Raw genomic sequence first — 14,631 nt, forward strand, 5'->3', positions numbered from 1 at the left:
TTGCTAATAGTGGTTTTGTAATTATTTGATATAATTTTGTGGTATAACCCGTGCATATATCTTAAAACAGTGTAAGTTCATCAAATTTTAAAATTATGAAACAGCAAACTGGAAGATTTTGATACTTAAATCGCTGTCTCTACTGGATGACATCTTTTACATCTGTCATTTGTTTTGCTTCTTACAAGACAGAGAAGCTGAATACAAAACCAAATATTTACATATTCACCTCACTAGAAAGCATAATTGATATTACTTATAAAACATGCAAAAACTAGTTTTGCCTTTTCTATCACATCAGAATATCCCATTTCCTCTAACTTTTAATGACCTCCCTGTGTCTAGTCAGAAGAATTAACCTAAAGGTATTTAGGTAACTTCACCTGTTAGTAAACTGATGTTGGGTTGGAATAACTCCCTGAACTGGGAGCAGAGTCTGACAATTTGTATATATTAGGAGGAAGTGAAACATAGGGGATAACAGCCAAAATGCTTTGCAGACTACTCCCATGGTGCAGGAGAAATGGGCTGGGAAGATGTCCAGTTCTCCAACAGAAGGTTGGTAAGTGTAGGGCCAGTCCCTAGCAAGATGACAGGGTAGAGTGCCAGGAGACAACTTGGCCTGGTCCTGATAGAGCTAACAGAACAAATGCCATCTCCACTAAACTTCCCAAAGGCTGAAAACCACCTTTTAACTGCCTCAGACCAAACTGGGCTGCTGTTCTTCTTCTCCACATTATCATCCTTGCATCTCTGCATGGGGGAAACTCTTCACATTCATTTTCAATGCAAGTCAGCTAATACACCTGGTTTCACATGGTTTGTAATTTTTTGAGGCTTTCAGTAAGCCCAGAGAGCTTGATGCATTAACATCAGGTGCAAACAACATGATAATAAGTGAAATCAGAAGGAGAAATAAAAAGACTGCAGCGTTTAATTCAGAGTTTAATTCCTCTATGGGTAATGGGGATGACTATTTGCATAGGAATGCTATCAGGCACCTTACTCGGTCAGGTAAATAACCATGTATCATTGTAACTGGATTTTACCTTACTGTGATCTGACAGCAACAGTAGAGACTGCCACACTACTGTGAGCTCATCTCCCATTGTGACATCATGAGCAAGCACTTGGCAGCTGAAGCTACATATGACTTCATGACTTTGTTCCAAAAGAACAATGCTGCTTAGTCCTGTCTGAGACAATGAGGCTGCCACAGAAACTCTCTTCCACACAAAGCTGAGAAAAGTCCATGGTGGACTTCCTAATGATAGAACACCATTTTCAGAAATTCAAAGAAGAAATTATGGTTTCAGCAAAGCTTTGCCCAAAATGTTCAGTTAGGCTTTTAACATTTCAGCACTAGCAGGTCTTTTACAGTTGATTTTTTTTTGAGAGGTGGAGGGGGAAAGCTACATCAGTGTTGAGGACATTGCTCAGAAAACCCTCCCATCCCTTGGGAATTGCTAAGCTCACTTTTATCTCTCTTATATATATGAATCAAGAGGCAAGCAGAATAAAAGCAAAACTCAGCTTGAAAGCACAGAGTGAAATCCATTAAAATATTAAGCAAGCATCCTCTTTCCTCAGGCCAAACTCATCCATTAACCCGAAGCAGTCTTCAGAGACATGCTTTTCATTCCAATGCTGTTTCCAACAGCCTTTTCCATTTTCATTTCTGTGGTAATTTTATAGTATAAATCAGCAAAAAGTTACCAGTCCATAAGAAGAGGTTACTGCCTCACCTTCTGAATTCAATTCCCTGTTCAATTGCTGACAAGCTCTGTAACTGAGTGGGTCAGTGTCTCATCATGCACAAAAGATCAGAAAAGTGTTGGAAAACACAGACGTTTAAATTCTGATTGTAATAGTAGAAAAAAAATTTTTGTTAAGAGAGAAGAGCGATGCTGTAGATGAGCAAGATGAGGCACACAAGGAACAGTCAAAATTATACAGTCAAAAGAACAGAGAAAATTATATACTGTTCGATATTATAAAAGATTTCTAGCAGGGAGAATAGTCTTACTTCTATACTCATATCTCATCACAGAGATGGATTTACCAGGCAGCAAGATTTTATGGCAATCCTACTGTGGAAAACAAGCAAGGACAATGCCATCTTCTGTTTGTGTAAACTTTTGATTTCTTCTGTCTGAAGGAGTAAAAGGTGTTGAAGGATGTTAGGCTTTTATTTGGTATAGGAATCCAGGCAGCACTGTGAACAACACAAGAAAGCACCATTTGCAGATATTTATTTAATTTCATTGGATCTTATCACTGAAGTCATATACATGTCAATAACCTGGTGGCTATTATATGAATCAAAAAATCCAAGTTCTAGCAACCTTAGTAGACAGGTCAAGAGGTAAATATCAATATTGATGGAAAGTTGGTTATCAACATAGTGATACTATTAGGTTAAGCTTGCTTGAACATTTAAGTGTAAAATTTATTACATATGTATTTACAGTTTTTTTCAGTTATAGGAAGATTTACCATGAGAAATTCTTGAGTTTGTCAGCTGATGATAGTGTCAAAGAAAGGTAACTCCACTGATCCTATAACTGTAGTTTATGGATACCTATGTTTGACACAGATCATTTCCAAACAAGCTGACTTCTTTAAGATGAAACAGCTACATGAGCATTCACTTGGAATAGATGCTTCCTATTATACACAGCCAAGAGATTTTCATGTTGTATTATCCATACTAAAGAACCTGCCCAGTTCCTCACCATGCTGAACACATAAATAAACTCTGAGCAATTTCAGTCCCTTGTCATGCAAAAAAAAGAACACTAGTAAAAATATTTTCCTGTCTGAACTTAGAAAGGAAAAAAATTAAGAACTGAAAGTATATAATACAACAGGATTTGAGGTTATTGTTAAATAAATTCTTTCTCAGTCACTCAACACAATACCACAAATATTCTTCTGACAGTAACTCCTAGAGTTCCTCAGATTAAAACCACCACCACAAAATCATTTGATAAAACATTATATCAGCTCAGGACACCTATGAGACAAGCCTGCATGATCAAGCTTAAAAAAATAGTTAGAATGAAACATTTATCAGTAAGGCCATCTTCTGTAGCCTGAGCTCACACGACCTCCTGTGAGAGTTGTAAGACTCCACCTTGCTGGTTCACAACCAGTTTGGGAATAACTCTTCCTTTAGATTTTCTTTATGTGCAGGCAGTATTGTTCTGGACCTGACAGCATCAGCATCACTGAAGTGATGAATGAAAGGTCTGATCCTATCAATGCAAAATAAAGAAGAAGAAAAAAAAAAAAACCACACCAAAAAAGGGCAAGAAATTTGGACTGAGCTGTAAAAGTAGACATCCAAAGCTTCCTTCTTTCAGAGTGAGTAGCTTGGTTATTATCACAAACCTGTAAGTACAGGTGGAAGTCTAGGGATTTCTTAAGCTTTCCTCTTAATATAGTAAAAGTATCACCCCTGAAAATGTCTTCCTTTCTGAAAACAAAAAAAAAAACCCAACTTTTTCTGCAAAATACATGTGTGAGATTCTGTAAAAGTATGAGAATGGGTGACTGACCCCTGCAATGGAGGAATGATGTGCTGAAGCAAGAATGTAAGGAAAACAATGAATTGTCATAAAGTAAGATGAAATTATCTCAGCGCAAGAAGGACTGGATAGAAAATTTTGCTTTAGGAATACAGCAGCATCATTCAGTCCTAAGATCCAGTAAACACCTTTCCCTGAAATTAGTTGACAGTAATGTTTTCCTGAGCTAACCAGGCCAACGTGGGAGGGTAGTGTTTATGTGACTCAGCCCAATATAAAGTAGAGAAAATAGATAACTCAAAAAGTCAGCTTGGAAAACAGTAACTGGCCTGAGCTGAGTGTAACCTGCATATTTCTTCCCAGTAACTGTGAGGACACAGTGTCACGACACCAAGCATTTAGAGACCAGTAATGGGAATTTGAACAGTATATTTGAATTGTGATTCCACTGATATTGCCGCTGCTATATTGTGATTGTGCTTCAATTCCAGTAAAATGCTGTAACATTCTGCTACATCAAAGTCCTGGATATATCTATAAGAACTTGGTTAGACAGTATTGGACGATGGCTGCAGGCTACTAAATGAGCCTAACACAAAAGAAGACACAATTACTGGAGGCAAGATCTCTTCCTTTTTCTGGATTACCTTTCCCAGGTCATTGAATTGAAGAGCTTCCAGTAGAAAGTCACACATCTTTCATGGCCTCAAATACTGGAGCATTGGTTCTTTTACAGATGATGAGTACAGCCTCAGACTCTGCATCTTTAATGAAACCTGAAAGGAAGTGGGAAGCCTGCCTGATTTCCTCAAGTTATCCATGAATTTTAAAAAAATCAAACCAAACCAAACCAAACCAAACCAAACCAACAAACAAAACAAAACACAACAAAGAAAAAACCACCACCCCCAGCACCACCACCACCACCACAACAGCAAAAATCAAACTAAACAAACAAACAGTCCAATGACTGGTCTGATAGCATTCTCCATACTCATCCCTAACTAAAAGACACTTGGAACCAATTCACAGGCAGAGGACAATCACTTTTCAAAAGTTCCCAGATATGTGAGTCCAGGCTCTACAATCTATTTGCCTCCTTTACAATAGGAGGAAGCATCTATTATGGATTATCAATGGCTAATTTTGCACAACAAAAAGCCGATACTCAATGTTAAATGAACTAATAGTGGCAAGACTGTGGACAAACTTAATTAATAATTTAATTATGGCAGTGTAATCTAACTATTCTCAAGAGAGGTACTTGAACCTTTCCTTCTCAGTAACTGATTTAAATGCTTTCTTTAATTTAGGAATATGTAAGATTACTTTATTTGGCAACTGTTTCAAGAGAGTCATAGTGGATTAAAAAGCAACTTTGCAACAAATTTTTTTGCCCACTTAATATCTTTCAGCCTATATAACACTGTAAGGTCTTCTGCCAATTTTGTGCAATAAAATGCTGCAGTTCTATCAAAGATCTCTATATAAAGATAAAATTTGCATTCAACAAGTGCAAAGGGAAATCTCTAAGAGCAATTGCTGTAATATTTTTGAGTCACATATCTTGTTTTTCTTTCTCATTTATAAACAAATCATTATTGTGGCAGAGTATGGTAAATAAACTGCTGTGCTTAAAACAGCAGGAGTTACATACCTGAACTTGCAATCAACATGCTTCAGCAGATTGTGTTTTGATGGTTAAAATTAGACTATAGCTCACCCCATTCCACCCTGCCAAAGCCACCTGATGAAGGTGTAAGCTGTCAGGAAACAGATAAAGCTGCAGACTAAAACCTAAAACAGACCTCATGAAAGAGAGAAAGCAAGAAGGCAAAAGAACAACTAGAAATAACTGCCTGGATCCAGAAAAGCAAATAACAGGAGGAGTCCCTTGGAAAGCATTCAGAAACTGTTAAGGTTTTTGTTTTACCCAATTAACTATCTTCCTTTCCTTCTTCCTACATTCAGAGTGGGATTTGCTTTGCACTTTCTTCAGCTGCAAGAGAACTTCTTCACGATTCACACAGGACCCAAGGCCTTAAATCCTAACAGAGCTGAAGGAAAACAAAATGTCAGCAAGACAGATGATTTCTTGGACATGTTGATTTCCTTAATTTGCTGCCATAGTTTTTAAGACCACACCAGTGACAACATAGACAAGATGGTAACTGGAAACGCAGGAGGAAACAGAGTGGTGACAAAGAACTCCCTCAGCATAAAAAGTGATTCAAGTATTTAGCTATTAATTTCTTCCCCCATAAAACGTACCTCTTGTGCTTGAAAAGTCCCAGTTAGACAGGGAAATCTAATACTTTGCAGACGTGCAAGAAGAAAAAAAGCAAACATTGCACATAGATCAGATACCCTGCTGCAGCAAAAGGGGAACTGGGGCAACAGGGAGAGGTAAGCGAAGTGACATTGAGTCAAAATGTAGGGTACTCCTTCACTGCTCTGTAGTAGCTGTATTTTAATAAGCATGTTATTGGTTTTAGATGTAACTGACTTCTGCAAACTCTCTCCTCTTTATCTCATATTCTTCACTTCTCTTCCCACCAGTTTTCTTTCAATACAATTGCTACTCAGCAATACAACTTCTGTTTAGAAGTGACTCCAATTCCTATCTATTGAAGCATCTGCCCATTTCAAAATAAATATTTCTATAATTTAATGATGGAAATTTTTTGCCAATTTTGCTATTTTCTAACTTGCTTGAATTATTCCGTTTGTAAAACAGACTTCAGTGAAGTGCATTTAAACAAATGTCAGCTACTTCACGTACACTTGAACAACCACATGCCATTCTACAATTACAACCTCTGCTTTTTCACTCCCAATCACATCTTTTCAGAGGTGTTTACGAAATTGGTGCTAATGTAGGTACCAGTTGTGGCCAAGGCAAACAGTAACTGTTGCAGACCTCTTTAACAGATGATTGCGTGGATGTACCAGATCCCAAAAGGAGAGGAAATTTTAACACATGCTAATGGAACATATTGTGCTTATTAGCTAGAATTATTTTCCTAGTGTCACCAGTAGCAGACAGCCTTCATCTTCTCTTTCTATACTGCTGCTGCAGAAGAGAGATTGTGAAAGACTGAGGGACAGGGTGCAGTGCATAAATAGTCAATTGCTAAAAGATAATCAGTTGATTCTGTACCAGTCTTTTCTCCCCACTTCAGAGATCTGTGGTACTGAGAGCCCTCATATATCTACTAAAGTCCACACTTAGCCCAGACATGACTACATCAGGAGTTAATATGACTTTATTTTTTGGCAAGGAAAAAGAATAGCTGCTGCAGGAGAAATTCAAGCCTGTTATCACAATAGGCTGCATCTCTTCTTAGTAGTATCATCTGCTAAGAGGAAAGGAAGACAACTGAGCAGCAGTCCCCTCTTCAGCATATTACTTCTGAAACTGTCCAGACAAGGAATAATCAACCCCCTCAATAGAAGAAACATTTATGAGTCAGCTGTTAAATCAACTTCACCAATGCAAACAGCTTAAAGACAAAAGGACTCCACACACCAACCATGTATCAGCCATCTACCACTGTACCTAAAATTTAACTTGCAGACTTAGTTTTGTTTGGCTGCTTCCCTGAAGGGTTATGAAGTTAAAACACCCAAAGGAAGGGCCCAACAAACACAGCAGCCAGAGCATAAGGTGGGCAGGAAATAGGGAAGCATGGCCCAGGTGGAAGGAAATGCTGCTGAACATTCAGAGTAGGAAGCTACCTATGTATTTTCAGAAGAAGCTGACATAATGCTCATTGCACCCAGAGGAAAGGATTTATTGCTCTTCATGCCCTGCTTTTGGCCCTGTCTTTAACTTGTATCAGGTGTGGTACTGTTGGCACTCTGCTGCCCCTCCACTACAAGCCAAACCTGCTGCTTTAGTGAACTGAAAGTGCCCCACAGAAGGGTGCAGCCAGCACCTCAGTCACCTCCAGAGAACTGGAGGACATAAGAAGGGTGCTGGTGGGAATACACAACCAAGTGTTGGGGTGCAGAGCCGGGTGGCAGGAGGTGTGGTATTGCAATAATGCACTGTGCTTCAGGAAGTCACACTTGAAATTCCTGCAGAGTAAGAAGAGAGGGTTTTCTGCAGAGAAAACAGACACAATCTGCTATCTGGCACACATGCCAACAGCATAGCAACAGTTTTTTAAACGTCTTTTCCTTGTCACTTTTGAATTTTACCAATTTTAAACACTAAGTGTAACAGCAGCAAGGCTTGGGAACCCAACCTCTAAACAAGGAAACTAGTAGAAAATAAAAATTTAAAATGTCAAGACAATTTTGGCAAAATCCTGGGAAAAGAGAAGAGAGAGTAATTAAAAATCTAACACATAATTTGCTTTTCAAATTTTTAATTAGGTATAATAAATGTACACAAAAGGAAGCATTGGCATTTTTGTTCATTTTAAGTGTATGAAATGGTAGGGAAAATAAACACATGGCATGAGTGAGGTCAGAAGTATCAAGACTGGTTTGAAATATTTCAAAATGTCATGCTAACAGGATATTAAGGGAAGCTTTTAAAGCCATCATGAACAAGGCTTGTTTAACATCAGAGTTAGAACCCACACCACACACAAGTTTGACACAGACTGAGAAAAGCAAATTTCCTCATGTCTTGTACATCCAGGAATTTCAGCTGTGAAGCCTGCATTAGGGTTAGCCATTTTCTCTCGTTTTCAATGAGTTTGTTGACCAAATAAATTTTTAGAAAGAAAGTGCAAACTGCTGCACTACTTTGTCACGCTAAATCTACTAGAAAGAGTCTTAATAAGGCTGAAGAAGAGGCAGCAGCATTTGAGATATTATAAACCAGTCTAGCACCAAGCAACTCCAGAGTCTAGTTCCCTATCTGCCCTTTGGTGGATGCCCTTTGAGGAGTGAAAAAAACGAAATAAAACCACTGTATACTGCAAAGCCATAAAAGTCTGACTCCCTGGATGAAGAACAAACTTACTTCATTTCCTGAAGCTACACATGTTGACATGTGAGTTAATTTCAAAACCAAGGACAACACTCTACCAGCTACAGTGTTAATGGGAAGATGACTCTACAACATACTGGGACTTATATTACCAGTGTCCTTTTGCAAGCAGTCACTGTAAACAATACATTGTCTTAATCATCCTGCCAATAGTAACATACGTGTTCAGTTCAGCCCTGCACTTCAGGATTATTTTTAAGTGCCCTCAAAACAAAAGCTGCTTCTACAGGTCTTGTTAGCTATGCTAATGAATTCTCCTCATTGCCCTCAAAACACTCGTGTGGTGAACAGTTACTCCAAAAGAAGAGGTTCATTTACATACCTCACCCAAAGGGATCCAGGAATTACTTTTTCCAGTTCTTCAAATGCATAGCAAACTGAAGTTGGAAGTTTTCCCAGACTGAAATGTGCATCTTAGCTATCTTTCTGCAGCACTTGCAGATGTTAGCTGACCTAATTCTGTTCTTTCTAAAATCAGTGAAAATTACCTACTGGGGATTACCAAAGCCAACATTAGAAGTCTTGACAAAGCACTAGGTGTACAACCACCTAAACTTCACTCTCACCCAGATTCAGATCCCAGCCCCTGTAAGCATGAGACAGACATTGTAAAAAAAGTAAATTTCTATGTGTCTTCAATCTTGTATCCTTTCCTTCTGGAAGCAATTAATATTTTGTAAATTCATTGCATATTCTAATTCTGAGATACTTGCATCTTCAATATATTAAAAGTATATCAAACTGAAATGACAATGAAGAAAAAATATTATCTTATTTGTATGACTGCTAAATTACTGTTTAGAATTCTGGAAAGACTTACAGAATTAGAAAGAATTTAGTTTTTAAACTAAATTTCTTGGCCTACCAAAGTGAAAACTATGTTCATCACTCCTAGGCAGGTACTTCTACGACTTCAAAATAGTCATTAGGCAGAATCACATAGCCTTTTCCTGCCAATATGTCTTTTTCTTTCTGAAACTGAACAATCTCTCTTAGTTTCTCAATTTGTCTTTCCTGACGCCGGCACCGCTGTTGCGCTGTCTTGAGCTTCTTCCGCAGTTTTTCAACCTGTTCCTCCAGCTGTTGAATTCTTTTCCGCTGATGGACTGTATCCTCGACGGTGTAGTTATGATCGCAAAAAACAGCAAGATTGCTGGGGGTCTGGAGAGGGGGCATCAATAATCCAATACTGGGATCTACAAATCTGGCATCTATTTGAGACAAATGAAAAGAAGGAGTTGATGGAGATTGTGGTAGTACTGGAGCTGCTGGTGGTGGTGGTGGTGGTGGAGGTGGTGGTAGCGGTGGCAATGGAGGAGGGGGCAGTGGATCTTCTGGTTGCTCTGCAAATTCTTCAGACTAGAAAGAACAAGACAAAAAATGTACATTTTCATGCTTAACATTGTTTACAACACAACGCCCTTATTACAGCCCCAGAATAACCTAAATAACCAAGATTTAAGCAAATAAAATAAATTTCAAAGAGACAATTTTCAAAACTGGCAAACGTTTCTGGGCCTGCTCTGTCTGGCTTCTCAACTGGACATATTTTTAACCAGCTTCATTTTAAGGGCTCTTTGAAACTCAAGCCCTTATGTCTAAATAGGTTTTTTGAATTATCTAAGAAGCAAGAACACAGACTACAGTTCCATAGAATGGACTTCAGATGACTTAACAACTCATTGCTGCCATCCCATCCCCCTTTGTCCCTCCTCCTTTCTGCTGCATCATACCACTACATAATTGAACCTACCAGCTAATCTAATCAAAAACACATCAGAAGCAGACAATCTTCTGCCTTCTGTAGAATAAGGGCTAACTACTGAGCAGGCTGACACAGCAGAGAGATAGACACAGTAAAACCAGTCTTCTCAACAACTGGGAGGGACTCTAACAGGTTTTGGGCTGCAGCGTAAGGGTTTGGTTAAAAGAGACATCATGAACCAAAATAAACAGCTCTTCAACAGCAAAGCAGCCTTCGCATCCTTGGTATTTACTTTTTGCTCAAATATAATATGACAGAAAGCTATTTGATCTCCAACTACCACTGCATATATTTTCTGTCCATTATTAAATGTCAAAGCAATGCAACAAAAGGTATGACATACACCTGCCTTGATATGGGGAAAAAGTGAGAATCATACATTTATAGAATGGCTTAGGTTGAACAGGGCCCTAAAGATCATCCAGTGTCAACACCCCTCTGCCATGGGCAGGGACACCTTTCACTGGACCACATTACCCATCCAACCCTGAACACTTCTGGGGATAGGGCATTCACAGCTTCTCTGGGCAACCTGTTCCAGTGCCTCACCACCCTCACAGTGGAGAATTTTTACCTAACATCTTATCTAAACGTGCCCTCCTGCAGCTTAAGGCCATACCCTCTTGGCCTGTCACTACCTGCCCTTATAAAAAGGTCCCTTTCCAGCCTTCTTGTAGGCCTCCTTTAGATTCTGGAAAGTTGCTGAGGTCTCCACACCACTTTCTCTTCTCCAGGCTGAACATCCCCAACTTTTTCAGCCTGTGTCGCTAAGATGGGTGCTCCATCCCACCGGTCATCTTCCTGGCCTCCTCTAGATTCACTCCAGTAGTTCCATGTCCTCCCTGTGCTGGGACCCCAGAGCTGGATGCAGGGTTCCAGGTGGGCTCTCTCCAGAGCAGAGCAGAGGGGCAGAATCCCCTCCCTCCCCTGCTGCCCACGCTGCTGTGCATGCAGCCTAGGACACGTTTGGCTCTCTGGGCTGTAAGCTCACACTGCCAGGTCATGTTAAGAAACAGGACTACATAGCTGGCAGACGGAATGGACAGGGGAGAAGCACAGTTCTCCCTTTTGGCACCAGCAAAATATCAATTGGCTCAACTCCACTGCAGGTTTTTTTTGCAGATAAAACTGCAGGTTTTGTGACATTGCTCTTGATAGGTCCACTTGTACAGGTCAGGACAACACAGATACATTTGAGTATAGGCCAGAGCAGAGAATCAGATTTTTTTCTTCCCCAGAAGAATCCAGTATAATTCAGAAATGCTTCTGTGCACACATTGATTGAAAAAGCACTGTTGAAACCAAAGAGCTTGCATATTGCCTATTGAAAAGAAAGCTTAAAACATTCTCAGAAAAAAGGCACAGAAAAAATTTTCTACCTACCCACCTGTTGGCAACACTATTACTATAAAGAAAAGCATAAGGACTGGGAAAACACTGGTTTTAAGAACAGCCATTGATTTTAAGAACAGCCAACAGTCCTCACCATCAAAATATCAAGCTCATCAGATCTGAAGGTCATACCATTAACTTCACTGACTTAACATACAAGCAAGATAGATGTGTGGGTGTCTACCTGTCCCCCGTACAAACTACAGCACTTGGCAGACAGTAACTGAAAAGGCAGTTTGGTGATTGGTATTGAAGAAAAGTGATGATTGGCATTAAAGGGAAGTTTAATATGCACTCAAATATAACTGATCACATGAAAGTACAAAATCAGCCAACTACCAGTCTTATTTCTCATTTATAAAAAAGTGCTGCTGTTAGCATACCTAATTCACACATCAATATTCTAAAGAGCTTGACCCTATCAGCTGTCACTATCAAATTTTTCTACTAAAAAAACCCTACAAGGCAAAGGTAGAGCTAGCAAAAAGAAACTCATTCTTGCTAGAAACAAAAGCAAAATCAGATCACTGCTGGACTGCTGAATTCACAGACACTTCTATTTGAAGCTATAGAGCATATGCTACCTCTGTATACAAATTATTATTGTCACAACATATCACAGAGAACAGATCTTTGGTATCTCTGTGACATCATCAATGACTTCAAATTATTTCTTTTAGTCAACAAATACTTCTTCTAAGACATAAGTAAAGAAAAAGTATACCAAATTACATAGTGTGAAAGATAAAAACCTGTATTTCAAAATCCACGTGGATTCAACTCCAAAACAACCACAATTATTCTTTTTATTACATTGTTACTTGAAGATATGTGGCAGTTTATTCAAAAGTGCCATGGAACAAATAAAAATAGAACTGAATCCTTCAGAATTAAAAGGCACTCACTCTTCTGTGTTTTTGTAGATCCAAGTATGACAGCGAAATTGGGAACGTGGCTCACTACTAATCCTGCTGCACCAACAGTACTTTTGCAGACTACCCTATACACCCATTCAGCTTTCAGACTGTAAAAAAATTTGCAAGTATTTTACACACAACAAAGAAAATGTGTATTTCACAGATAAGAAAGGAAGTGTAATCAAACAAAAAACACAGCCATATTTCCCTGTAACTTGTCTGTCTCCTTGTTTGCATTCTGTTTATATTCTCTTCTGTGTTATTAGCCACTTTTCATTTTTCAAATGTGTAGCGTTTTTATTTCTGCAGCACTCCAATATTGTATATAAAGAGAAAAATTGAACAAGAAAAATCTGAGTTTTATTCTGTGCACTTCATCCCATTTAAGTCTTTTGCTCCAGACCCACTCTAGCTACCTCTGTCTCCTTTGCTACTTTCCCTGTGGCAGAGCAGTAAGAGATCAAATATTTTATATCCTTTAAAGGAGTTTAAAATCAATCTTTTGCATTCTTGTCTTGAAGTTATTACATCAAGAAGTAAGAACTCATAAGTAACTTGCATCTCACAGTAAATTGTTCTAGTGGCACAGTGAAGGGAATACCTCACTCAGAAGACTCTATCATCAGAAGTCAGGGACCAGTACGCCTTTTGAAAACAATGTTAAGGCAAGACAGAGGTGCTCTCAGGACAGACAGAGAGTAGGTACAGGTAAGGTTCTGCCGCTCATTTTAACTTTGCAAAGCCAAAGCGCAGAGCTCTCTTAAAGAGGCCAGTCAAGTTTCACAGTTAACATCCACCGCATTTTCAACGCTAGCAGTAGCCATCAGCCATGGGAAGAGAGTAAGTGCCATTTGCAAGCATTAATGAAGGCTCATTCAGACTCTGAATATGCAGGAATTGCTGTGGAACAGTTTAACTACAGGGTAATACCTTCTTACTTTGTTGCCATTCCATTTAATCAGCTCATGGATGCTGAATTAAATGGACACATGAGCAGGTGAAGGCCAGTGCCTGCCTGTACAACACTTTGTGCACCAAAGCCTCAGAGAAAACAAGCACAGCTGTTGGAGGTATTTTCAGTCACCACAGTCCTCCTGGTCACCCCAGCGATACTGGCTCAGCATCCTGCCGGCCTTCATCCTTCCCAGCCAGCATCCTCTCCCTGCTCGCTGCCCTGCCACTCTGCAACCAGGGACATGCACGACACGTTCTGGCACCTGCAGCCATGGGTGCTTTGGGTTTACCTTTTCACCGGGTTCAGTGTAACAGAAAATTGTGGGCACAGCATTCTCTTTTAGGAGCTTGTTATTGCATTCCCTCTTAAAGCAATCGGGGGTAAAGTGTTCTGAGCAAATGCTGCTGTACTTGGTCGGCTTGAAGTTTTTCCTCTTAACAGCAGCTTCCCATTTCTTGCAAAGATCGGGTCTTGTAAGAGGGAACCTGCAACCAAGAGGCACTTTCAGCTTTTCCGGAAAGCTTTATAACCGGAGCCACAACCTTCCTGCCCCCCATCGGGGGGTGGGATGAGGTTTCAGCCCGCTCTCGCTCTGCAACAGGCGGCTCAGAGGGTTCCGTCCCTCGGCTTCCCGCAAGGACACGCCGGGAGGGGCGGGCGAACAGATAGGTCCCTCTGTCTGTCTGTCCGTCCGTCGGCACTCGCCCGCCCACGCGCTCCCTTCCCTCGCGACTCCCCGCGATCCTCGCGCGCGGTCCCGCGTTGGCCCCGCCCCCCGGCGCGACCCCGCCCCGGCGCCCGCGCGCGCTCACTTGTGGAAGGAGATGGGCTTCTCTTTGTCGTATCGGTTCCGGCAGCGGTAGGCGGAACAGGACTGCACCATCCCGCCCAACCCCACGCCCGCCGCGGCGCGGCCTTCGTGAGGACGGATGAGCCGGCGGGACGCTGCGAACTCAGCGCCGGGCGCCCATGCTTCCCCCACCTCCCGCGGCACCCCCCCGTGCCCGTGGCCCTCCGGAGAGGGACAGGAGCGGGACGCGCGGCCTCTCCCAACTCCAAGATGGCGG

General features: G+C 40.6%; 1 protein-coding gene across 1 annotated transcript; it reads right to left on the minus strand.

Moving 5' to 3' along the window:
- Window positions 1–7,895: 7,895 nt before the first annotated feature.
- On the minus strand, window positions 7,896–14,631 carry THAP1 (THAP domain containing 1). The gene is made up of 3 exons (XM_030968651.1): window positions 14,377–14,631; window positions 13,854–14,049; window positions 7,896–9,894 (listed from the first exon to the last, which is right to left on the minus strand). Exons 1-3 carry the CDS (start codon window positions 14,445–14,447, stop codon window positions 9,427–9,429), a joined length of 735 nt encoding a protein of 244 aa, XP_030824511.1. The 5' UTR covers window positions 14,448–14,631; the 3' UTR covers window positions 7,896–9,426.

The sequence above is a fragment of the Camarhynchus parvulus genome, chromosome Z (assembly GCF_901933205.1).
Source record: "Camarhynchus parvulus chromosome Z, STF_HiC, whole genome shotgun sequence".
Lineage (NCBI taxonomy): Eukaryota > Metazoa > Chordata > Aves > Passeriformes > Thraupidae > Camarhynchus > Camarhynchus parvulus.

Bases quoted from the DNA above. Each gene is read 5' to 3' on its own strand.
- THAP1 (XM_030968651.1), bottom strand. From the start codon at position 14,447: ATGGTGCAGTCCTGTTCCGCCTACCGCTGCCGGAACCGATACGACAAA. The intron at 14,050-14,376 runs GTGAGCGCGCGC...TCTTGGTTGCAG, and splicing joins AAGCCCATCTCCTTCCACAA to GTTCCCTCTTACAAGACCCG. The intron at 9,895-13,853 runs GTAAACCCAAAG...TGTTCTTTCTAG, and splicing joins ACACTGAACCCGGTGAAAAG to TCTGAAGAATTTGCAGAGCA.